Here is a 24,062-nt window from a genome sequence, read left to right as displayed (position 1 = left end):
ATATTGTACAACGTTGTTATACTGGTTCACAATATTTCATGGTATAAAGATTCTTCCACTCAAAAGAAATTTTCTTTAATTCCAGTTGTTTTTGCGAATGGGTCCTTTCCTTTTTTCACCTAAAAAGAAATCACTCATAACTTTAGCATATTGACTTATATGAATATCCTTACTTGAGTTTTTTAATTCTTGGTCATTCCCATATATTTGAAATGGAGAAGAAAAATATTTCATGCTGAGTTTGTGGTTTTTATTTGCATTTCAAATATATATACCAAATGAGTGCTACTTTTCACACTGATGTTTTTGCCCTCATGGGTTTTTTCCTTAAAAGCATTTTAGGATCTGATTTGACTATTTCATTTTAGTCCATGAAACTGCATTTAATCAATCAATTCATTTTATATCACTAAAAATCAACCTCGAGGAGAAACTCGGTTTTCCTTTTAGTCTTCAATTTTCTGCTATATGACATTCAAAGAGCACGACAGCTTGATATTTTATTTCATTTTTGTCAGCCTTGCTCGGCCAATTTTCATTGTTTAATCCAAACCTAAACCAAGATAGAAGTATCATTATTTATAACATAAGCGATGGTTTCGATTTAAAATGACTGGGTTTTCTTGGAAATTGTATGTAATTTGCTTTGAATTATTGCTCTATGGTCTTCACAATATTTTACTGCATTTCATACTCATTTACTATTTTGCTCACATGCATTCTCAGGTTAAATTGAAGATACTGTCGCCATAGTATGCAAAAGTATAGTTATCTCATTTTGTTGACCTTCTGAATATTTTCAATGATTGTTATGCAATTCTTTTAATTACCTCATTGTAATGACTTGTTATCTCTTTAAACTTTGGTGGTTGCAAATAGCCAATGATTATAGAAGCAAATCGTTTATGTTTGCTTGGTTACTTTTTGTGATATTCGAATATCACCTTACTTTAATTAATTCTGTAATTGACTTGTTTTACATTCTTGTACATCATTTGCCACTCTATAATTTGCTCAGCCAGTGCGTTTTATCAATAGTAAGCAATGCATCATTTTCTACTTTTATACATAACAGGAATCCTCACTCTATTTTCTACAGTTATCTCGTAATTCCTTATGGATGAACATAATATTGATTTAAATGATAATGGCCACTTCCAGCGTTACTTAACCTGGAAATGCCAGAACTCCAATTTGATTTCCATCCTGAAGATCGTTCTATGCACTCCATATGTACCAAATACTTCTCTGAGTACGATACTGTTGTAAGTTCCCGCAACTCAAAAAATAAACTCTTTCTCCTCCATCATAATATAAGAAGCATTAATAAAAAGATCGACCAATTTCAGACATTCATTGAGCAACTTTGTTATGGATATTACGTTATCGGATTTTCTGAAACGTGGTTGAATGACCAGCAGCGATCCTTCGTAACCATTGACGGCTTTACTTTTTATACAAACAATCGGGAACACAAAAGAGGAGGCGGGGTTGGGTTTTATGTATCAAATAACTTGAAAGTCAATGAACTTACCGAGCTTTATGTGATGTCTGAGGTTATTGAATGCATATTTATCCAAATAGAATTACCTGATAAAAAACAAATAGTTGTTGGAGAAATATACAGACCCCCTAAAGGTAGTGTCCATGATTTTTTACACTGTGCTCAAAGTCTTTTGTCAATGCATGTTTTGAATAATAAAAAGGTTTTTGGATGTTGTTTGAAGGTTTGCATGGTGGTATGTACAATCGCTGATGTGGTTTACGGTACACCATGTGAAGTGTTGTAGAAACAGTGGATAGGAAAAGAGAAGAAATGGATAGGCGAGAAAGTGGAGATTTGAGAGTAGAGTATTCTTTCTTGAAAGTAGTCCTGAAAAGGACTGTAAACCAGGAAAGATTGATGAGTTGAGAACAGCTTGAGTAGTAGAGCTAGTGAGGAGATGCTGGCTTGAGTCGGCGAGTAGAGATGATGAGTAGTAGAGAGACTCGACGTTTCGGGCAGGTTGACTGTCCGTCTTCAGGAGTGAGTGTTCGCTTAGCGTGCGGCGGTACTTATGGCGTTCGTGCGGACGTGGGGGAAAGCGCTGGGCCGGCGGTCACGGCGGGCGGACGTCGTAGGTGGCGCTCTGTGCGTGGGTCGGCGGTTTTGGCGGGAAACGAGTTGGCGTGGTATGCGGACGCGGTGAGTAGACGGCGGGGTGAGTTACGGCGGCGGTGTGTGTCGGCGGCGTGGTAGGTACATCAGTGGTGGCGTTCCGTGCGTGTTGGTCGGCGGACTCGTCGGGTAGGCTTCGGCGGGATTGAGTGGGTGGCCTGGTGTGCGGATGAGGTGTTGGGTCGTCGGCGGAGGTTGTAGCGAGGCGTCGGTGTCGGTGGCGTGTGCGTCGGCGAAGTTGCTGGTTGAGTTGGTGATTCGATCAGACTGCTGTGTTGGGTAGGAGGGCTTGGTAGGGTGACGGTGGACGGCGAGTTGCTTGTGGAGTTGGTTGTGGATTGGTTGGAAGTTGGGTGGTGACGTAGGATTGGGTGCCAGATGGTGTTGATGTGGAGACCAGGGTCTTGAGGCACGGTGTTGTGTTGATGTATCTCAATGGCTTCCCTGACCCTTCTGGTATTCCAGTGCCGGATGTTGGTGATTAGGTGGCTCTTGTCCCAGTCTATGCTGTGATTTTCCTGTTGTGCGTGTTTGACGATGGCAGATCGGTCCCAGTCGCTGCGTCGGTGGTGGGTCTTGTGTTCCTTGAGTCTGGTGTCGAAGTCTCGGCCGGTTTCTCCAATGTAGACTTTGCCACAGTCGCAGGGGATCTTGTAGACGCCTGGTTGCTTGTTGGATGGGTGCTTGTCCTTATGAGAGTGCAGGATGGAGTGTAGCTTGCGAGAGGATTGGTGTCTGACGAGGATGTTGGCAGAGTGAAGGATGCGTTGTAGTCGGTGTGAAGTCTTGCCGATGTAGGGAAGTGCTATGGTGGCGATAGGCTTGGTTTCGGATGGGTTTTCCGTTCTGTTGGTGTTGGGTTGGTGGCTGGACGGTTGAGTGTTAATCCTTCTCCTGGGGTAATGGTTGATGGTGGTGAGTGCATTGGTCACGTGCTTGAGTTCCTGCTGTAAGTGTGCCTTGTCGCTGAGTTGGTGGGCTCGTCTGATGAGAGTGCGGGCGACTGATTGGTGGACGGATGGGTGGTGGTGTGAGCGGAAATTGAGGTAGCGGTCTGTGTGGGTGGGTTTCCGGTACACCTGGTGAGATGGGAATCCAGATGGTGTCTTGGTGATGCGAACGTCTAGAAAAGGGATTGAGTCGTCGCGTTGGGTCTCCATGGTGAACTTGATGCTGGGGTGCTGGTGGTTGAGGTGGTTGAGAAACTGGTGAAGGTCGGGTGTGCTGTGCGGCCAGATGACAAAGGTGTCGTCGACATAGCGGAGCCAGAGTGAAGGAGGTTTGTCCGCAGTCTTGAGTGCTTGGTGCTCGAAATGTTCCATGAAGATGTTAGCGATGATTGGTGAGAGAGGTGAACCCATGGCTGCTCCTTGTAGTTGTTTGTAGTAGTTGTTGCGCCATTTGAAGGAGTTGGAGTTGAGACAGGTGAGGAGGAGGTCATGGATCTGGTCTGGTGTGAGATTGGTTCTGGATGCGAGGTCTGAGTCGGTGATCAGGCGTTGCTTGATGATGTCACATGCTTGGTCTACAGGTACGCTGGTGAAGAGGGAGACGACATCAAAGCTGACGAGTGTGTCGGAGGGCCGGATCTTGGTCTTGGAGACGACGTCAATGAAGTGCTTGGAGTTGGTGACATGGTGCTGGGTTTGGCCTACGAGTGGTTGAAGGATGTTGGCCAGATGACGTGCTGTGTTGTAGCAGGGTGACCCGCGGGTGGAGATGATAGGGCGGAGAGGAGTGTTAGGCTTGTGTATCTTGGGTTGTCCGAATAGGATTGGAGACTTGGCTGAAGAGGATCTGAGTTGGAAGTAGAGTGCCTTGGGTAGTGCTTCAGATCGGTGTAGGGTTAGCAGTTGTTGGTTGATTCTCCTTTCGTTGGCCGGAGTTGGGTCTCTGTTGAGTTTGGAGTAGGTTTCCTTGTCCTGGAGAATGTCTTCGATCTTGTCATCGTATACGTCTTGGTCCATAATAACGGTGGCGTTGCCCTTGTCAGCCTGAAGGATGTGGATGGCTTGGTTACGTCGGAGGTCCTGGATGGCAGAGTGTTCTTCTTTCGAGAGGTTTGGTTTAGGTGGCTTGGCGTCGGAGAGAGCATTGGTTACTTTGAGTCTAATTTCGTTGGCGGCCGCTTTGGAAAGAAACCGGAGCTTGGGTTCGACTTGCTGTACTATGTCGGAGAAGGGGATCTTCTTAGGAGCTACGGCGAAGTTGAGTCCGAGGGAGAGTACTTTGTGTTCGGCTTGGGTAAGTTGGTGTCGGCTCAGGTTGATTACGGTGTCCTTGGTTGCTTCGGTCGAAGGTTGTTGGTTGGCTTGTGTAGGCTTGCGGGAGTGGAGTCGGTCGAACTTGTTGATTTGCTTAAGTTTGGTGGACTGGAAGGCTTTGCGAGATGTGTAGTTGTTGAATGCCTGAACTTTGTCTAGGTCGTCTGGCTTGAGTTGTACCGTAAACCACATCAGCGAAAAAGGTTTTTATAATGGGAGATTTTAATTTGAACTTGTTAGATCGTAATACCCCCTGTAATCAAGAATTTATAGATATGATGTTATCCAACTTTTTCGGTTACAGCCCGATAGACCGCGGGTCCGATAGACCGCGGGTCCGATAGTCCGCGGGTCCGATAGACCGCGGGTCCGATTGTCCGCGGTGTGTGTAAAATTATGATCAGGATATAGTGAGATCCAATTAAGAGGTCAAAAGGCCAATGATACGAGTCCATGGGGTTCTATAACGATGACCCTAAGGACAATCGCCCCCTGACATCTACTTCAAGGAAAATATTATCCCCATATTTTTATCGTCAGGGACTGTTACCCCCCCCCCCCCGGAAATTTACCCTCTATAGACGCCATACGGAGCCTCTAAAATGCCATCGACTAGACGACATGGCGAGATACTTTATCTTGCCATGTCGACTAAATAAGCTTATTATGTCCACATGGCGCGATACGTTATTCTGCCACTTATAAAAAGTTATATATGTCAACATGGCGAGATATTTTATCTTGCCAAGTCGACTTAAATAAGTTACATGTCAACATAGCGATATATCGGGATTCTCGCCGGGACTTGTACAATTCATATCTCGCCATGTGGACATATCGACTTGACAAGATAGAATATACCGCTACATGTATGTCGAAATAATAAGCGTATTAATTACTTAGGCGGCGAAGCGGTGGGGGGGGGGGGGGGACCTTTCCCCCCTAAATTTGAGGTGAGGGACGGTCCCCCCTAGATTTTTAGTTGAGAACCTTTTTTTGCTTGTCAATTTGTTTTCTACGTCCCCCCCTAAATTGAGGTGGACCCCCCTAAAATCTTTTTGCCCCCCCCCCCCTAATTTTGGTTGACAACCTTTTTTTTCTTGTCAAAAAATTTTGGTGGTCCTTCTTATAAATTTTGGTTGATTGCTTGTCAAATTTTTTATCTGTGTCCATCCCAAAATTTCAGGTGGACCCCCCTAAATTGTTTTGCCTTCCGCCGCCAATGATTGATTAAGACATGGCAAGATAAAGTACCACGCCATGTCGTCACGTTGATGGCATTTTCAAGGCTCCGTACTAGGGGTAATTATCCGGGGTAATTGTCTGGAGGGTAAATTTCCGGGGGGGGGGTATCAGTCCCCGGCGGTAAAAATATAAGGATAATATTTTCCTTGAAGTAGTTGTCAGGGGTTGATTGCCCTAATTGGGTTATTGTTATAGAACCCAGGCGCGGATCCAGGATTTCGTGGGGAGGGAGGGGGGTCCAAATTTGACCTGATTTTTGGCGCCCATATTATTATTATTTTTTTTTTATTATTATTATTTATTTCGGCAGTGAAAAGTATAGAAATTGGTACAGTGAAGTACAACACATAATAAACATAACAGAGTATAGATTGAGCACCCACTGGACTGCCAGGGTCAAATAAAGTTAACTGAATTACTGTAGTCAATGAAGACCATTTGACCCTATCCAGTGGGTGCTTACATAAAACAGAAGCGGATAAAAGAGTGAGTATGAACAAAAAGGTTTAAGATCAATTATAATAGAATAACATAGGTCTACTTGATATCACTTCATCTTAACTTAAAATATCAATATCAATGAATTTAAATTTAAAAATAAAATAGTCGCTACGAAGATATAAAAACAACAAGGATAACTGCCACAAACACAATCCTAAATAATAAACTCCTGCAAAAATAAACATGGTCATTCATCACCGGCTAAGCACAAAATTGTTTCTTAGTTCATTCATCCATGAGATAAGTGAGTTAACAACCACCCCAGAGCGCAAACTTACCGGCAATTCATCCCAGTAACGGGGAAAAGAATTAATAGCTGATAGATGAAGTCGATTTGTTCGCGCTCGGAGGTGGTTGAACTTCACGTCCTCCAAATGCCGACTGTTAATGATAATGGAACATCTAACTGCATCACAACGTACAATACCATACAAAGCCTTGACAACATAAAATAGTAGTGAAAATTTCCTCCTTGATTCCAATGTTTGCCAGTTGAGTTTTAATAATCTGTCATGATAGGACATTTCTTGTCTTTTTTGTTTGAGTATTATGCGGGTGGCTCGTCTCTGAACATTTTCGACCTTTTGGGATAGATATTTCGTATGCAAGTGCCAAGCTGGTTGACCGTACTCAAGAATCGGAAGAACAATTGTTTTGAACAAGGAGAATATGGAAGATGCGGTCAAGGACTTAGAGACTGACAATACAAAACCGAGCATACGATTTGCTTTCTTAACAATGTGTTCAACGTGAGTATTCCATTGTAACTTATTATTAAGCATTATTCCTAGATACTTGTATTGCTGAACTGATTCTAGAACAATATTGTCATAAGTATAATAAGGTACTCCAGGGTTCTTTGCCCATGTTATCCGTAGAACTTTAGATTTGGATGAATTAATACGCATTCTATTGTTCGTACACCATGAATGAATATTATCAATATCGTTTTGCAACTGACAACTATCAGAGGGTGTAAATATTGGTCTGTATAATAACGTATCGTCAGCAAAAAGTGCACATGATGATATGGTTTGGGAGAGAAGGTCATTTATAAACAAATTAAAGAGACACGGCCCTAAAACACTGCCTTGCGGTACACCAGAAGTTATGGGCAACCAGCAAGAGGTGGAACCCCTGTAAATTACTCTTTGTTCCCTACCATGAAGGAAGGAAAAAATCCAATTCCAGACACTTCCAGTAATGAAGAATTGTGAAGCGAGCTTTTTCATCAACACGTCATGTGGCATTATATCGAAAGCTTTTGCAAAGTCGAAAAAGATAACGTCAAGTTTTGGTGTGGGAGAGGTATCAAGAAAATTCAACCATTTGTTTGTAATATTCATTAACTGAGTCACACAAGAGCGGCCTTTCACAAAACCATGTTGGTTAGGGTTAAGTAGACAATGGTCACTGATATGTGTTTGAATACGGTTTGTTACGATACGTTCCAATACTTTGCATACAACCGAAGTTAGGGCAATAGGTCTGTAGTTTTGTACCAGAGCCTTATCCCCGGATTTGAACACAGGGGATATATTGGCACGTTTCCAAGACATAGGCAATCTACCATAAGAGAGTGAGAGGCGAAATATCTTACATAATACAGGTGTAATGGTAGTAGAACCCAATTTCAACATCATTGGAGTGATTTTGTCTGGACCTGGAGATTTTTCCTTCTTCAAACCTTTTACCACATTAAGCACATCTATTTCTTTGATTTCAATAGTACGTAAGTATGTAGCAAGTGGATTTTCCTCTAATTGGGGGGGGGGGGGGGGTTTCTATTGGTGCATCAGAATAGGGTGTGAAAACAGAATTGAAATATCGACCAAACAACTCCGCGATCTTATCAGACTCATACAATATTATGTTATTGTCATTGATTGTTAGAGGATCTTGACTCTTTTTCTGGGCCCTGACGAATGAGAAAAATCTCTTCCTATTATCGGATTCATCAGAAAATAAGCGGTTTATAAAGGAATGGTATAATATACTGGTAATAATTTTAATGCGATTCCGTAATTGTCTATACAGTTCCCAATGAGTGTCTAAGCCTGATTTCTTTGCTTTTTTGAAAGCTTTACTTTTTTCAGAGGCCAACTTCCGGACTTCATCCGTGATCCATGGGCTACGTTGTTTGGCACGACCCACTTTCCTTGGAATGCAATCACGTGATATAGCATCAAACAAATCATGAAACCCTTCCCAGGCCTTATCTATATCGGTTTCGTCGAAAAACAATTCCCAAGGGGCGTAAGTAATTAGATTATTGTAATGTTCAACATCAGTTTTATCGTACTGTAAGAATTCCCTAATAATATTTTTAGGAGATCGGAGCTTCTTAAACTTTATTTCGAAGAAAACTGCGTCATGATCACTTGAGACTGGGTTGGACATGGTTTGAACATTATCAATATAATAGGGAGAAGTTGTGAAAAGTAAGTCGATGATAGTTCCCCTGGAAGGGTCTTGGGACGAACGTCGAGTGATATCTTCTACTAGCTGGGTAAGATCCATCGATGACATGATGGAGTCTAGCTGATGAACTATGGGGAGCTCTTGATCGGCCCAGTTGGTGTTAAAGTCTCCAGTAAGAATGATCCCTTGATAGTCAGAAGAGATAGCCTGAATGTCGTCGACTGCTTGTTGTAGGTGATCCCAGAATTCAACAGTTGCTGATGGCGGGCGATACAGTACGCAGATAAGCCATTTGATGTTGGGTTTACAGGCAAAATCGACACACACCATCTCAATATTGGCGTTTTCCAATTGCGGGAGGCGTTTTGGTATCAGGTTAGGTTTGACAGCAAGCAGTACAACTCCACCCCTGGTTCCTGATCGGTCTCGACGGAACGTTACGTGATCGGGGAAATGGACATCAACCGTTGTGTCCATATCTGAGAACCAGGTTTCGGTAATTCCTATGATATCTGGGGATGACGTCTCAGAGAATGAATTAAATTCATTCATCTTATTCCTTAAACTTCGAGCGTTAAATATAACAGAGGAGATTTGGGTAATTGGACGATTTGTTGATGTACCCTGTTGTGAGTCAGATTGGGGTGGGTTATTGGAGTGGGAACGAGGACCTGGGTTTTTCTCCACATCGCCATGGCAAAGTATGCATATGTTGAACGTTGAACATGAATTGCATGTATTGTAATACGATACTGGACATTTCAGATATTTTATTTTCCGAATGTTCGTTTGTTCAGAGTTTTTTACACCATAATCGGAATCATAGGTGGTATTAGTAAAAAGCAACACAGACCCGGTAAGTAGCAACAGGGTCACTATGGAGACCAACCCGAACTGGCTGTGACAATACATCGTGAATATTTATGACTGTTACGTAATCAACATGCGATTTGTCAGTGCGGTTCACATCCATGTATCGTTTCACAAACATGAAGCTCTAGCTATGTGTGAATGTATGTAATACAAGTCCATTGAGAAATGACGATGGTGCGTAATGATGTACAAAATTGTAAAATTAATATACACGAAAAGTTCAACACAAACTCACACAATTCTGCTCCGAGGTGTATCCATAGATCCAAAGTATACTATATTTCAAAAATTGTGCAGTAAGGACTTACGAATCACTAATAAACAAGACGAAATGATACAGGAAAAATGAGGTGCGACCCACTCCAATCCAAAAAAAAAAAAAAAAAAAAAAAAAAAAATGAACTTTTCGAAAAATGGCGCCCACTCCCTCCCGATCAGGCTAACTTAAGTGCCTTAAATGGATTTTGAATTATCTTATAATCACATTAAAAAAAACAAAGACCACTTTTTCATGTGTTCTTGAAAAGAAAATCCAGGAATATATAATGTAATATCAATGGGAGCGCGAAGCACGAGCGATTGGGGGGGGGGGAGGGGGGTTCAATTTGGTTTAACTTCTAACCAGAGTAGGCCCTATTAGAATATTGTGTAAAACGGGAGCTGTGGTTTCTGTACTGTTGTGTTAGAATACCCTTCAATAATATTAATGATAACCTCTTGGGAATAATGCAATCTCGAAGCAATCGACTAATTCTCCTCATCAGTGGCGTATTAATTCAGCATGGGTGCACGGGGGGGGGGGGGTGGCGAGGGCACCAAGTAAAAAAAAATAAATGAAATGGGGGGGGGTAGACGTCAAAGAAAATCTGAGATTTCATTCTTAAAAACAAATTGAGGTATCTCACAAGGCCTAAATAAATAATGAGAACGCGAAGCTCGATCTTTTTTTTCCTTTTTTTTTTAAATAGATTTTTCATGTATTATATCCTGAAAGCCTAAGTCAGGGGCGGACCCAGCTTCCGCCAATAGGTTGAGGGGCAATTTTTTCACCCATATTTTCAAATCATATTTTTTTTTCTTTGAAGGGGTTGTCCCAGTGCCGTAATGAGCCAACAATTTCGAGGGGGCTCGATATGGTGTATCGCATAAAATTAATAAGAAGTTGCCAGTGAGCGAAGCGAGCAAGCAAATATGCTGAAATTTTTATCACAAAAATACAAGGTTGTGGTAGATTTTGACATAATATTGGAAAATAATATTATAATTCATCCTAATTCCTTTTCTTTTCTCTCTATTTTTTCTTAGTTTTGATTCTGTCTTTTATTTTATTTATTTATTTATTTATATATTTTTTTTTTTTTTTGGGGGGGGGCAAAACGCCCATGTCCTAACAGTCATTTCCTAGCTTTACTTTATAAGCAACATTAATGTGTAATAATCTCTTAAGCCCTATGTAATCTAAAAATGAAATTTCATGTATTTTGTCCTGAAAATTGAACATTTTGGGCAATGTTTGTGAACCTGAACAGGACGCGTATGTAACTAGATAATTACCACGAGCGCGAGCAGAAATGTTAAATATTCGTTCTGGCCTGGTCAAATAGGGTCCTGTTAAGGATATTTTGCAGTTAGCCATTAAGACGATACATATTTCAACGATTAAATAATGCAAGCGCAAAGCGCGAGCTGAACATTTTTTATATTACAACCTAAAAAGATTAGATTTCAAATCCCCCAATGGGACATTCGATTCATGTTTGTGAATCATGAAAAAGGATGGGTAATTTTTGGTATCTTCCTACAATAATAATGCGAGTGCAAAGCGCGAGCAGAAAATTTTTGATATTCTGATTCCAAACTGGATAATTTTAGCACGTTTTGAATAAGATCAAGCTTTGTATCTCAAAAACATGCGCGCGCGTGTTTTAGAGTTAGACAGAATCCTGGCAATCTGAATACATTTCATTTTCATCATAAAAATCAATAATGCAAGCGCAGAGCCCGAGCTGAAAATAATATTTGAAATTCCGATATTAAAAGGGTCAATTTAAGCATTGTTTACAGCACTGTGTATATAGGGAAATTTGATAGCACTATATAAATAATGCGAGCGCGAAGCGCGAGCTGATATTTTATTATTTATTTGACCCAGGATCGAGACATTTTAGGCCTAAGGACATTTTGTCATCATGAATGATGACTATCTTCTATTTCTTTTCCCCCAATAGATGATAGCCGACTTCAGATCATTGCCAATTTATGGAGGCCAAAAATACAGGGGCTTTTAATGAAGTAGAAAATCACTTTCATTGGGTGATTTCATAAGCCAGGTGAGTTGCTCAGTATGTCTATGTATATATAATATTTTGTTAGATATACTTGAAGCCCCCTTCCCCCTTGAGGAAGTACCATGAAAACAGGAAAGCATCCAAACTATATTTAGGAACCTTCAGATATTACAAGCTCAGCTTTTTATGCAGGTTATTTTACATGTTTCTCTTTTATTAATTGACATTGTCATAACCTTCTGTATTCTGTATAATTTTATAGTTAAATGTATTTCTTTTAGTGTGTTATTATATTTTGATATATTACTTTGGTGAAGCATTGAACATAAATTTAATATGACAGTCATGACAGTGGTGTAGTTCTTTGCATACACTGAAGTAACATAATGGTCATGTTTAAAGGGATGGTCCAGGCTGGAGATGTTTATATCTCAATAAAAATAATAAAATTCAAAAAGCAAACTTCTGAAAATTTGATCAAAATCGGGTAACAAATTACGAAGTTATTTAATTTTAAAGATTTGCATTACTAGGCAGTTCTATGGATGTCCTGATGAATATTCAAGAGGTGAGCTGAAAATGTCTCATCCCCAAAAAGACAGTCGCTATCATCTTGATGAACATTCAAACTTAAATTTTCATTATAGACGGGTCAATATATGGTTTGACCCGGAACAAATTGCAACAAATGATTTTTCAACGGTATTGTGTACTATTTGACCTCAGGAATAACATACTAAAAATCTACCAAAATCCGCATCCGGGAAAGTGGTTATTTTCAAGATGGCATCCAAGATGTTTAGCGAATATCGATGAAGCCAGTTCTATCTACGTAGTTCAAATTCAACCTTTCTTCAATTTTGTTATGAATTTTTATGATTGACATGGTTTGTGATGTATTTCACTTTGTAATGTAATGTTTTTTTGTTTCCTAAGAAAGGAAAATACCAATACAAACTTAATTACAAATTCACCCCGTCCCCTTTCCCCATCTCTCTCTATCATTCCTTGTCTCTCGGTAGTTCTTCTTCTTCTTCTCTCTTTCTCTCTCTCTCTCTTATTCCATCTGTAATCACCTTGTCTCTCCATTTCTCCTTCTCACTCCTCCACTTCTCTCTCTCTCGCTCTTTCTCAGTCTTTATTCTCACTGTCTCTTCATTCTTTTCTCTCCCCTTCTTCTATCGTTCCCCCCCCCCTCTCTCTTATCTTTTCTATCCCTTTCCTTTCCGTCTCTTTATCCTTATATTTTCATATATATATTTTTGTCATCATGTCTTTTTTTCCATCTTTACTTTCCTCGTCTCTCCATTTTTTTTAATCTCTCACTCCCCTCCACTTTGCCACCCCCTCTCTTTTCCCTTTATCTTCTCATCCCCCCCCCCCTTCGTCTGTTACCATCAGTCCTACATGTCCAATAAAATCATTTGTAAATCACAAATATGAACTGCATATAGAGTCGGGTTTTTTACATTTAATTTCGTTTATGCTGACAAAATTATTTGATTATAACATTACATGATTGTTTGTGCATTAAAATCACCCTCCCCATCACCATGATAATGACCTCAAAAAAAAAATGCAAAGATTTCGATCAGTTTAAAAATATTAAGCATTTATTCAGATCGGTTGATACTTGGTTTTTAGATGAATAATGTGCATACAACTGATTGTGCATTGGTAAGCTTTTCTCGAAATGTAGTAGATAACCCTTAGTGAAGATATAGTTCGATCGGTTGGTAATTGGTGTTTTGATCAGTAATTTTTATACAACTATATCATGTATATATTGCATTGGCAAACCTTTCTCGAAATGTACTAAATACATTTACCCACAGTAAAGAAAGATATTTCCTAACTATTTTCACATGACTATTTTCAGCTCTCAAGTATTTAAGATTAATTTCGTCTTGATTTAAGTCTATACAACAACAAGCATTGGCTTTTGTTCCTATTCAACAATGTTAGTAATTCACAACAAAGTATAATTAAAATATATTATATCAAAAGCAAACGTATACTTCCTACTCATCCTTCAATATACACTTGAAAATAATAGATATCATGATATACATTATATCATAATAATGTTTATTATGCATGTTATGTACAATAGTTTCCCAAATTTTATTAAGCAAATTGTAATGAGCTGTATATATTAGGCAACAAATATTGAGCAAATAAAAAAAAGATGGGATTGTCAAGCGTTTCATTCAACAGCTCCCATAGTAACAGTGCTTCTCAGGCAATCAAAATCAAGCAAAGTCGTTAGATCTGACATATTGCCGGAAGAAAATGTTGATATATAGCACTCTCTCCCATTCCAGTTTTAGGAACAAACTTTGAATAACCTATACTATATAGACAATAACGAGCAATTGAATTGATAGTTGAAATAAAGCATAAACCCTACCTAAACTCAACCTGTACAAAGTTGATTATTGCAAGAATAAATTCGAATGGATTTTTTTTCTTTTGAAAAATGATATACTCCTACCTTAAAACAACACACCTTGAACAATAACGATTTATATACAACTTATTACAGCAACATAGATACCCATGTCGTATTATACAGTAAAAGGGCTAATTTGGGGGTTAAAGGTCAAGTCCACCCCAGCAAAATATTGATTTGAATAGGTCGAGAAAAATCAAACTAGCATAACACTGAAAATGTCATCAAAACCAGATGTAAAACAAGAAAGTTATGGCATTTTAAAGTTTCGCTTATTTTTCACAAAAAAGTGATATGCACAACTAGGTGAGTCAGTTGATGATGTCCATCACTCACTATTTCTTTTGTTTTTTATTGTTTGAATTATACAATATTTCATTTTCACAGATTTGACCATAGGGACAGACTTGACTGAACCATATAGTATTAACAATGCTAATTCCACATGTTCAGTGAGGAATTAATCACTGTTTCACTTGACTATTAGGAGAAAATTAGAATATTTCATATCTCATATAATAAAATACAAATGAAATAGTGAGTGGATGACATCACCAGTCTCCTCATTTGCATACCGACCCGGATGTGCATATAACTGTTACGTGAAATTAAGCGAAACTTTAAAATGTCATAACTTTCTTATTTTACATCCGATTTTGATGAAATGTTCAGTGTTATGCTTGTTGGATTTTTCTCTTTTTATTCAAATCATTTTTTTGTCGGGGTAAACTTGAAGAGAGAGATAGAGGGGGCACATGTATAAGGATTACTACAATGTAAATAAATTATGATCAGAAGAATACAACCATTTTCATCTTAAGAATATTCACTTTAGCCAATGCCTCTGGAATAGACTTCCAGTTTACACACTAAACACAATTTAAAATGCAAACGAAATAAACAAATGGATTGAATCGAGTTATATATTATATTAACATGAAACCACGAACAAAAGCTACATTATGGGCAGATATTTGACAAATTATCTAATCCTGTCTGTTAAACAAAATAGATTCCTGTTTTATTTATTTACAGCATTGTACGCTAGCCTATCATGTGTTTTTTTTTTATTGACATATGATCTTTATAATGAAATTAATTTGACATAATTTCATGATGTTGATAAACATAACTGAACGTAGTAATGCGAACACATCATTACAGAACGTCGACACAAATATCTATTTTTAAAAAATGTTTCACTTCCATATCATTGTTACTTAAGATTTGAAAGTCAGGTAGCCAATGTGTAAGATGATATTATTCGTGTAGGGATACAATTAATCAGTAATCTATGTTGAAAATATTAAGCGATATGAGGATAAAATAAAAGTTGTGCAAGCGAAGAAAAATGAACTGATTGAAATAAGTAATATGATGCAATACTTTCAGGAATATGATGAATATACCGTGTATTAAATATTTTTGAGAAAAATCTCACCTATTTTGTTATACATGACTAGAGAATATTTAATTGGCGAAAAAAAGAATTATACGGGAAACATTATCCCTTTCCCTTCATATTGTCATATGAATGTAGACTAAACAAGAACCCTATTAAACACCATTATTTACGAGATTTTATCTTATTTTAATCTAACTTCATGAGGGGGGGGGGGTTGTGTACATTACGAAACTTCTATTTCATACAGTTTTGACCCCTTCCCACTTTTTTTTTTTTTACCACAGAATAAAAAAAAATGAAATCAACCAGGGTACCATTTCATGAAACCATGAGCCAATCAGGATGAGCCAATCAGGAAGCAGAATCGTTATTGTTGTCATGGTCATTGACATTTTAGCAAGAGTTGTTTTCATAGCCAACATTTTTTTAATGAAATGGGGTCCTGATGAATTGATTCGAATCAAATACCTTAAAATTGAGAGCAATTTTAATCAAGGAATAACCCGATCACTATTAGGAGAATAACATCGAATGAAATTGAACGAAATGTTGTTTGGTAAATGATCGGGTTCACTTCACAGAAATCAGTTATTAACACGTTCAATACTGAATTCAGCCATTCTAAAATACTTTCTACAATAACCATCTGGTTCAAGTAGGCAATTCGTTAACACATTTTGCATTTATTTTGTTCAGGTTACGAGTAAACTATTCATTTGGATCTGAGGGCATTTATTACAGACCTAAATCTAGACGGAGTGGACATTACCGACAGTTTTCTATTTGATATGGATTGATACAACATTATACACACCATGGCCATGTGTATATGACTGTAGTCACGTACATATAGAGATAGAAGGACGTAAATTGAAATGGAAGTAAAAGTGAAAACAAATCTCTGGTCTATATTTCTCTTACAAATCCGATATGATTCCTTTGATAGTCTAGATTATTTACAAGATTAATGTGTTCTTGTAGATAAGAAGTTTGTCTCCATCACATCCTACGAGGTTACCAGAAGGAGTAACAAGACAAGGGCTGACCCAGTGAGAGCGATCTGATTGCACGTATTCCACGATCCTCCTTGCCTGGATGATACCATCACGTGACACCTGATCAACTGCGTATGTATTACGCGCTTCATCCCTGTACGCGATGTAGAGTGTGTCTGTCAGTTTGTCAACGCAACACTCTGACCAGTCCCACTCATCACAGTGTATGACAGCCTTCTCTTTTCCTGATCGTGAGATGACAGTGTATTTATCATTACCTGTCTTCACAACGATATCACCTGATGACAAGGCTTGTATCTCATCACACACCACCTTACCCTGCATCGTAATAGTGTTTACTATCTTATCATCAGCAGGATTGATGACGTAGATATTAGACTGAGCTAACTGAGCAGCAATGATCATCCCATCCCTGTCAACATCAACATACACACGACTATCGTATCCATTCCTTGGTATGCTGATGTATCTAATCACCTTCCATTGTCTGTCATAGAGAGTGATGCATCCATCCAACCTGTCACCCGTGTAATCATCTCTCATCTTACCACATACTATTACGTTACTGTCTATGGGCGCACATGATCGCACACCTCCATCAATGACTTTCTCTGTGTGTTGAGTTTTGATGTTTGTAATATACATGTCATAGTTACCTACGTCTTGCACACATATCTCATCATCACTGACTAAACCATGCACATACGGGTTATTAACAACCGATGGAATGTGAATTGTCTTGACAAGTTCCCATTTACCAATATACCCATCAATTCTACCATAGTATTCTCCACCTACTTCCCCCTCTACAAACTTCACTCTATCAACTTCACTCTGTATTCGGTCAAGACAGTCGCTATCATCTTGATGAACATTCAAACTTAAATTTTCATTAATAGATGCAAGTACTTGAGGAGCTTCATTCACCAATGTTTCATCATGTTGGTTTATACGTTTGATGGTTGATTCAATGTTCTTTACAGTGTTTATTACATGCTGATTCTTATTAGCAAGATCTTTGATCTTCTTAGAAACAACTTCGCTGATTTTCTTTGCATCTGATAAAAGTTTTGCTTTTTTGTCTTTGATGATTTGTCGCTCATTTTCTCTCTCGGTGTTGCAATCCTTGATCCGTTTTTCTCTCTTCTCATTTACGAGTCTTATTTCCTCATCTGCCTCCTCGTTAATAACCCTAATCATCCTGTTCTCCTTTTCTCCAACAGATTCGATCTTGTCGTGATATGAATCTTGAATGTTGTTGTTAATTTTCCGAAGATGAGTACTTCCAGACGTTGACACAGTCTTTATTTTCCCATTGAGGGCGTCCAATTGTTTCTGAAGTTCCTGTATTTTTGGCCGTTTTTCATCTAGCTGTCTCCTCCTTTCGAAGATGACATCCTCGATGTCGTCTAGCTGACATGGTTTTTGACTGTGATCTTTGGTAGCGCATGGATGACAAATAGGAATTTTGTGTTTCTTACAGTAAAATTTCATTGGCTCACCATGCTTGTCACATGACCATTTCATGTCATGACCTTTCCTTGTACGAAGCTCGTCCTATCCACCCTTCTTTTTTGGGAACTTAGACGCCATGACGAAGATAAAATAGGGACAGTAGCCTACCTAAAAAAAAAAAAAAAAAAAAAAACGCAAGAAAAGTTAAAATGAACTCAAGAAACATTTGATCAAAAAATTACGAGGGTATATTAAACATTCTCTCGCTTTCTCAGAAACCTTCACAGTGAAAGTGTTCTCAGATTTAATCTTAATTTTTCTTGCGTTGTTTTGTGAACCGATAAAACAACACTTAATTTAATACTTTTTTTTTCCTTTAGTTGAATTGAGATCCTTGTATAATGTATTATTAAACACGAATACACGAAGAGGTGCAGTGTATAAACATATTAGGTGGTATGGTTTTTATTTTTAGCTCATGATAAACGTGGATCAGTGCTCAAATTGCAAAGAATTTTGGAAATAAATTATGATAGTGCGTAGAGAAAACGACAAACAACGTCAAAAAGATGTCTAGTATGTTTAGGGCACAAATTTAGTATATGCAGTGAGCATAAGTTACAGCGAAATTTAAATGTTCGAAGAGAAAAAAGTCTAAAGGCTCTTTTCATTGTAAAAAATGATATACGAAATTCCTCATGTATAGAATAATGATAATAAGATCTGGGATTTCGTAGGGAGGGGCAGAAACCTGACCTGATTTTGGTGCCATTTTAGAGAGAAAAAAATACGCCTCCTCCCTCCCCGCCGAGCAAGAAAAGTGCTTTAAATGCGTGTTGAATTATTTTATTTCCTAGTCACATAAAACACGGCATTTGAAGACCACTATTTTTTAATCATATTTTCATGAAGGAAATAAATCCACATATATATAATATATGTAATGTCACTTTTTCTTCAAAAAGAATAAATGCGAGCGCAAAGCGCGAGTAATTTGTGTTTTAAGTATTTGGGGGTTTCAATTTCATGTATTTTTTAATCAGAGTAGGCCTAGAATTGTGTGAGCGGGAGGTTAGAAATATTATTGATAACCTCCCTTGGAATTAATGTAATCTTGAAGGCAATGGCGTATCTGAGACTTAATTCAGCTGGGAGGGGGGGGGGGGGGCTGCTTGAACATTTGTAGGGGGCACCAAAATAAATATGTTTTGTAGAAACCGTCCGAAGATTCTCAAAAACACGGTAAGGTATCTTACAAGGGATAAGTACAAAAAATGTGAGCGCGAATTGCGAGCTGAAATTTTCTATAATAATATGAAAAAGATCATTTTCGTTTTTCAGGTTAGAATAAAAAAAAAATGCAGCTCACGCTTTGTGGTCGCGTATAATCATTCAAGATAAGATGCCTTTATAATAAAAAAATTGATGCGAGTGCCAAGTGCGAGCTGATTTTTTTTTTTTTTTATCTATACTGAAAATTGAATTTTTTAAGCATGATTAATTAAGCCATACAAACTTGGGGTGCGAGCTGGGATATTTTCATATTCCCATCTGAAAATTGAAAAGTTTAAGCACGTTTTTAAAATAAAGAACAATTTGTGTATCTTAATTTTATGATTGATGCGAGTCCAAAGCGCAAGGTGAAAATTTTATTATAGTGACCAAAAGTGGAAACCTTTGAACACTTTTTAAGAGGCATAAAAATTGTTGAGAGGATATAATTATCTCACTAATGGATGATGGGAATCTAAAGCTAAAGCAAGAGCTTAATAATTTTTTGTCATCCGGGGAAAAGAACACATATCTTACAATAATAATGATCGGCAGAAACAAATATATTTTTATTCCGATTAGCTGCCATGATCTAATTTTTAGGGGTATTTCTCTCAAAAGACCGAAGTTTTAACTACATCTCAGGTTTGTGCGTCCACACAAGATAGTAGAATAAGGCATTAAGAAATAACGCGAGCACAAAGCGCGAGCTATTTTTTTTTTAATATTTCATGTATAGTGATATAAACTTTGATATTCTGAGCAGTTGGTTTTTTTTTGTTCATGAACAATATGCGTATGTAATAATAATTTTTTGTTATCCGGGGAAAGAACACATTATCTTACAATAATAATGATCGGCAGAAACAAATATATTTTTATTCCGATTAGCTGCCAAGAGCTAATTTTTAGGGGTATTCCTCTCGAAAGACTGAAGTTTTAATTCATTTCAGATTTGGTGTTCCACACAAGATAGCAGGATAAGGCATTAAGAAATAACGCGAGCACAAAGCGCGAGCTATTTTTTTTTTATATTTCATGTATAGTGATATATTCTGAGCAGTTGTTAAATTATCATTAACAATATGGGTATGTAACTAAATAATTTATGGGAGCGCGAAGCGCGAGCCAAAATTTCAATACACTAATCTAAAAAGGGAGTTAATAATAACAGTTTTACAGTGGCTAATGTAGAGGATATTGCGAGCGGGAGTTGAAAATGTTACTATAATGATCTGAAAAGCTACCTGTTAATGAATGTTTCCATGTAACACATGAGAAGAATACATATCCTACCAATCAATGTGAGCAATAAGTAATTTTGCAAACAAAAACATGATATTATTTATTTAAACAATATTAATGCGAGGGCGAAGCATAAGCTTGAAATTTTCATTTTCAGACTAAACATTTGAAATTAAGTTTTGTAATCCTTAAGACGATAGCTATCTATTTACACGTTCTATACGAGCGCAAATCGCAAGCTGAACATTTTTATTTTAATAGCATTTAGAGTGCGCCTTCTATCTAGTTTCCTATTCAGAGGCGAAGAGGGAATTATTAAACAGAAGGGGGTGTTATTTGAAATATGATGAGAATAGATCTATGTTTTTTAAGGTTGGCTTTGAATGACTCTATAGATTTGGCATCGCGTATTGTTGATGAGAGTGCATTCCACAAAGTTGGAGCACAATGAGCAAAAGCTTTTTCACCAAATGAGCATTTGATTCTACGAGTTGTCAACAACCCGGTCCCTGAAGATCTTAAATTTCTAGAGGGTACATATTCAGAGATAAGATCGTTAAGATAATGAGGAGCACAACCATTTATAATCGTCCCATGTAAGCAACAAAATCTTGAATTTTATTCTCTCCACCACAGGCAACCAGTGAAGTTCTTTCAGAAGTTTTACTAAGAAATCGGGCAGCGGCATTTTGCACTCTTTGAAGCTTGCGGATCTGATCGTTGTTAGCGTTGAACAACAGCGCATTGCCATAGTCTAAACGAGAAATAATGTATGAATGTAAAACAGATAAAGTTACATTTGTGGACATGGATTTTCTAATACTATTAATATTATGAATTTGAAAATACACATTTCTACATGTCAAATTCACATGGGAAGCCAATGACATTTCAGAATTAAATTGAACACCAAGGTTCCGTACACTGGGCTTTGCATCAATAAGAGAATTACCAACATACAAAGATCGACACTAAATCTTGGACATTTGATTACGTGACGCGATGATCAAAAAATTTTCCGATTGTTAAATTCGGAATTTTTAGCATTTTGTTTAAATATTAGCAAAGTAGCTTTCTTACTAACCTTCTGATACGAGCGAGAAGAGAGAGAGCTGTGATTTTTTTTTTTCGACTTTTAAACTGGGATGGGTAAACAGACATCTAAACATTATTGAAGCGAGCAAAAAACGAAGCTGAAAATTGACATCCTGACCTAAAATTTGGAAAGTTTAAAAGTATTTTTTGTAATCAAGAACCATTGTTGTAGTGCCTTGATGCTCGACCATGGCCTTCAAGCGCCTTAAGGCCAACTTGTTCGATGCCTTGGCCTTGGACTTTCAGGCCTTGAGGATTTTGAGCCTTGAAATTTCAAGGCATTTTCAAAGCCTTTTTTATTTGTACTTTCTATAGACTTTTCTGCATGAAACTTAAATGTTTTATCATTGTGTATGTTAGATAACGTTGATGGTGAATATTACCATAATAATAGTACCATTAGGGCCACCTACTTTATTATTATTATTATAATTGTCACCATTTATGGTAATAATTTTGATTATGATAACGAAAAATCAAAGTCACCATAACTATAATAAGAATGATAATAACGTTGTAGATGAAAATAACATTTAATAACTGACCATGTCTTTGACAATACTGGTCATATATCATTAATACTGATATCAAGGATTGTAATCTACAGAGTGTTTTAGCATGGAACCTACTACGGTCCATGGTTTTAGCGATGCATTTTTAATGTGTATTTTTGTCTGAATCAGTTGTCTGTTTAATATGACAGCATATTGAACCAAGGACTGATATCCTCCGCATACCATACAGGCTACTATACAAAACTATTGAAATATCTCTGATATTCCGTTCTGAACCATCCAATATGATTCAATTGTTTTGTACTATTATGATAATACAGTAGATAATTATTACAAATGCTGATTAGTTTTATAATTTCCCTTCATTTTTATCCAGAAGGAATATTTTTAGTCTGAATGATATTAGAACAAAAATTGTTTTTTTGATCACAGTTTCAGAAACTTTTGTCAAATATAAAAGCCTTGTGCCAATGCGGTGATGAACCAACAAAAAATGAGGGGGCCAAACATTGTCCAAAAGATAAAAAGGTCATTAAACGGAGTAAAGAAAGGGAGCAAAAGAGGATAGCTTATTTTCTGATAGATAAAAAATAATAAGAAAATAAGAAAATTAAGAAAAAATATGTGTATATAATTCACACCTCTTCCTTTCCTTTCTTTCTCTTTCTCAATTTTATCTTGGTGCTTGAACTTTTGGGGTGGGCCTAGCCCCAGAGCTCTCTCTTTTACATATTGATTATAGTGATACAAGAAAGAAAGAGAGAGAGGAAAGAGAGGGATGAGGTGTCACAGTTAGCTGGTTGCATGGGCAAAATATGTATGAAACATCAGTTTACAATAAACATGTTGATACACAATACATCTCTTCTAATTTTGTATATTTTGCTTTGAGTGTAGTGTCTCATATTGAAAAGACAGAAACAACGTTTATTTGTTTTTGTGAATACGGTTTGATAGTGAACTTTATATTCTACTATGGTTCCAATTAAGGAAGAACAACGAAAAATTAAAAGAAACGGAGACTTTCAAACATGTTTCTTTGTAATTTCCTGATCACGTGCATAACCATGGGGGGGGGGATGCTGTATTATCACAGAAAGTCATACATCAGCGAGAACGAAAATCATTTCTTTCACCACATTCGTTTACCACATGCAAAAGTCACCCTCATTATCTCTATTAACAAATGTTCGAGTCCTAATAAAATTGTCCTTCTTCATCTCTTATCATACTTATATTTTGAATTCTCTCACCTCTAACATTTATAGTGTCAATGTTATAGGCTACAGCAAGATTATGTTTAGATTCGATTTTCTATTGACTAGGAAATTTCTCGTATCCCAAGTGTTAATAAAGTAGGCCTATAAATTCATATGAAGTGATTCAGGATTATGTAGTATTAGCTTACATGTTCTCCAGTTTATCAATACGGAATAATGAAAAGAAAATACGGATTAGGGTATTCCTAATTATCAAAACTTACCGATAATTTCAAGTTCACACCCTCTATCTCTGTTCACTGTGTGGATGAATGCGAATATAATCTACAAGTTTTGAACGTGCAGTTTTACATCCTGTATCAGTCCCTAGAATGAACAACTTTCACTTTCAACTTGAACGTTTATTTGCATGTTTCCGTCGATCACTTCCGATGTATATGAATAGCTCACTTGGAAAAGGGGTTAGGTCCATTTTTCATCAAATTTGATTTTTATGTCTTAATGTATAGATTTTCAGTAGCTCTATAAGATGATGCCAAAGAAAAGTTGAAATTCCTATTAAAAATCGAACTAAAATGGCAAAGAAAAATCACCTTTTTTTTCAAAAGGGGTTAGGTCCATACAATTTTTTTTGGAA

General features: G+C 37.5%; 2 protein-coding genes across 2 annotated transcripts; both read right to left on the bottom strand.

The window, feature by feature from the left end:
* Positions 1-2,244: 2,244 nt before the first annotated feature.
* LOC129277550 (uncharacterized) lies at positions 2,245-4,614 on the bottom strand. The gene has a single exon (XM_054913713.2). The coding sequence runs from the start codon at positions 4,612-4,614 to the stop codon at positions 2,245-2,247; it is 2,370 nt and encodes a 789-aa protein (XP_054769688.2).
* Positions 4,615-13,343: 8,729 nt separating this feature from the next.
* Positions 13,344-23,773, bottom strand: LOC135154452 (uncharacterized). Its single transcript, XM_064100596.1, has 2 exons — positions 23,689-23,773; positions 13,344-18,246 (listed from the first exon to the last, which is right to left on the bottom strand). Exon 2 carries the CDS (start codon positions 18,148-18,150, stop codon positions 16,564-16,566), a length of 1,587 nt encoding a protein of 528 aa, XP_063956666.1. The 5' UTR covers positions 18,151-18,246; positions 23,689-23,773; the 3' UTR covers positions 13,344-16,563.
* Positions 23,774-24,062: the final 289 nt, after the last annotated feature.

This window comes from Lytechinus pictus, chromosome 6 (genome assembly GCF_037042905.1).
Source record: "Lytechinus pictus isolate F3 Inbred chromosome 6, Lp3.0, whole genome shotgun sequence".
In the NCBI taxonomy this organism is placed as follows: domain Eukaryota; kingdom Metazoa; phylum Echinodermata; class Echinoidea; order Temnopleuroida; family Toxopneustidae; genus Lytechinus; species Lytechinus pictus.
The sequence above is the reverse complement of the archived record's forward strand: the minus strand, read 5'-3'. Positions and strand labels throughout refer to the sequence as shown.

Bases quoted from the DNA above. Each gene is read 5' to 3' on its own strand.
- LOC135154452 (XM_064100596.1), bottom strand. From the start codon at position 18,150: ATGAAATGGTCATGTGACAAGCATGGTGAGCCAATGAAATTTTACTGT.
- LOC129277550 (XM_054913713.2), bottom strand. From the start codon at position 4,614: ATGTGGTTTACGGTACAACTCAAGCCAGACGACCTAGACAAAGTTCAG.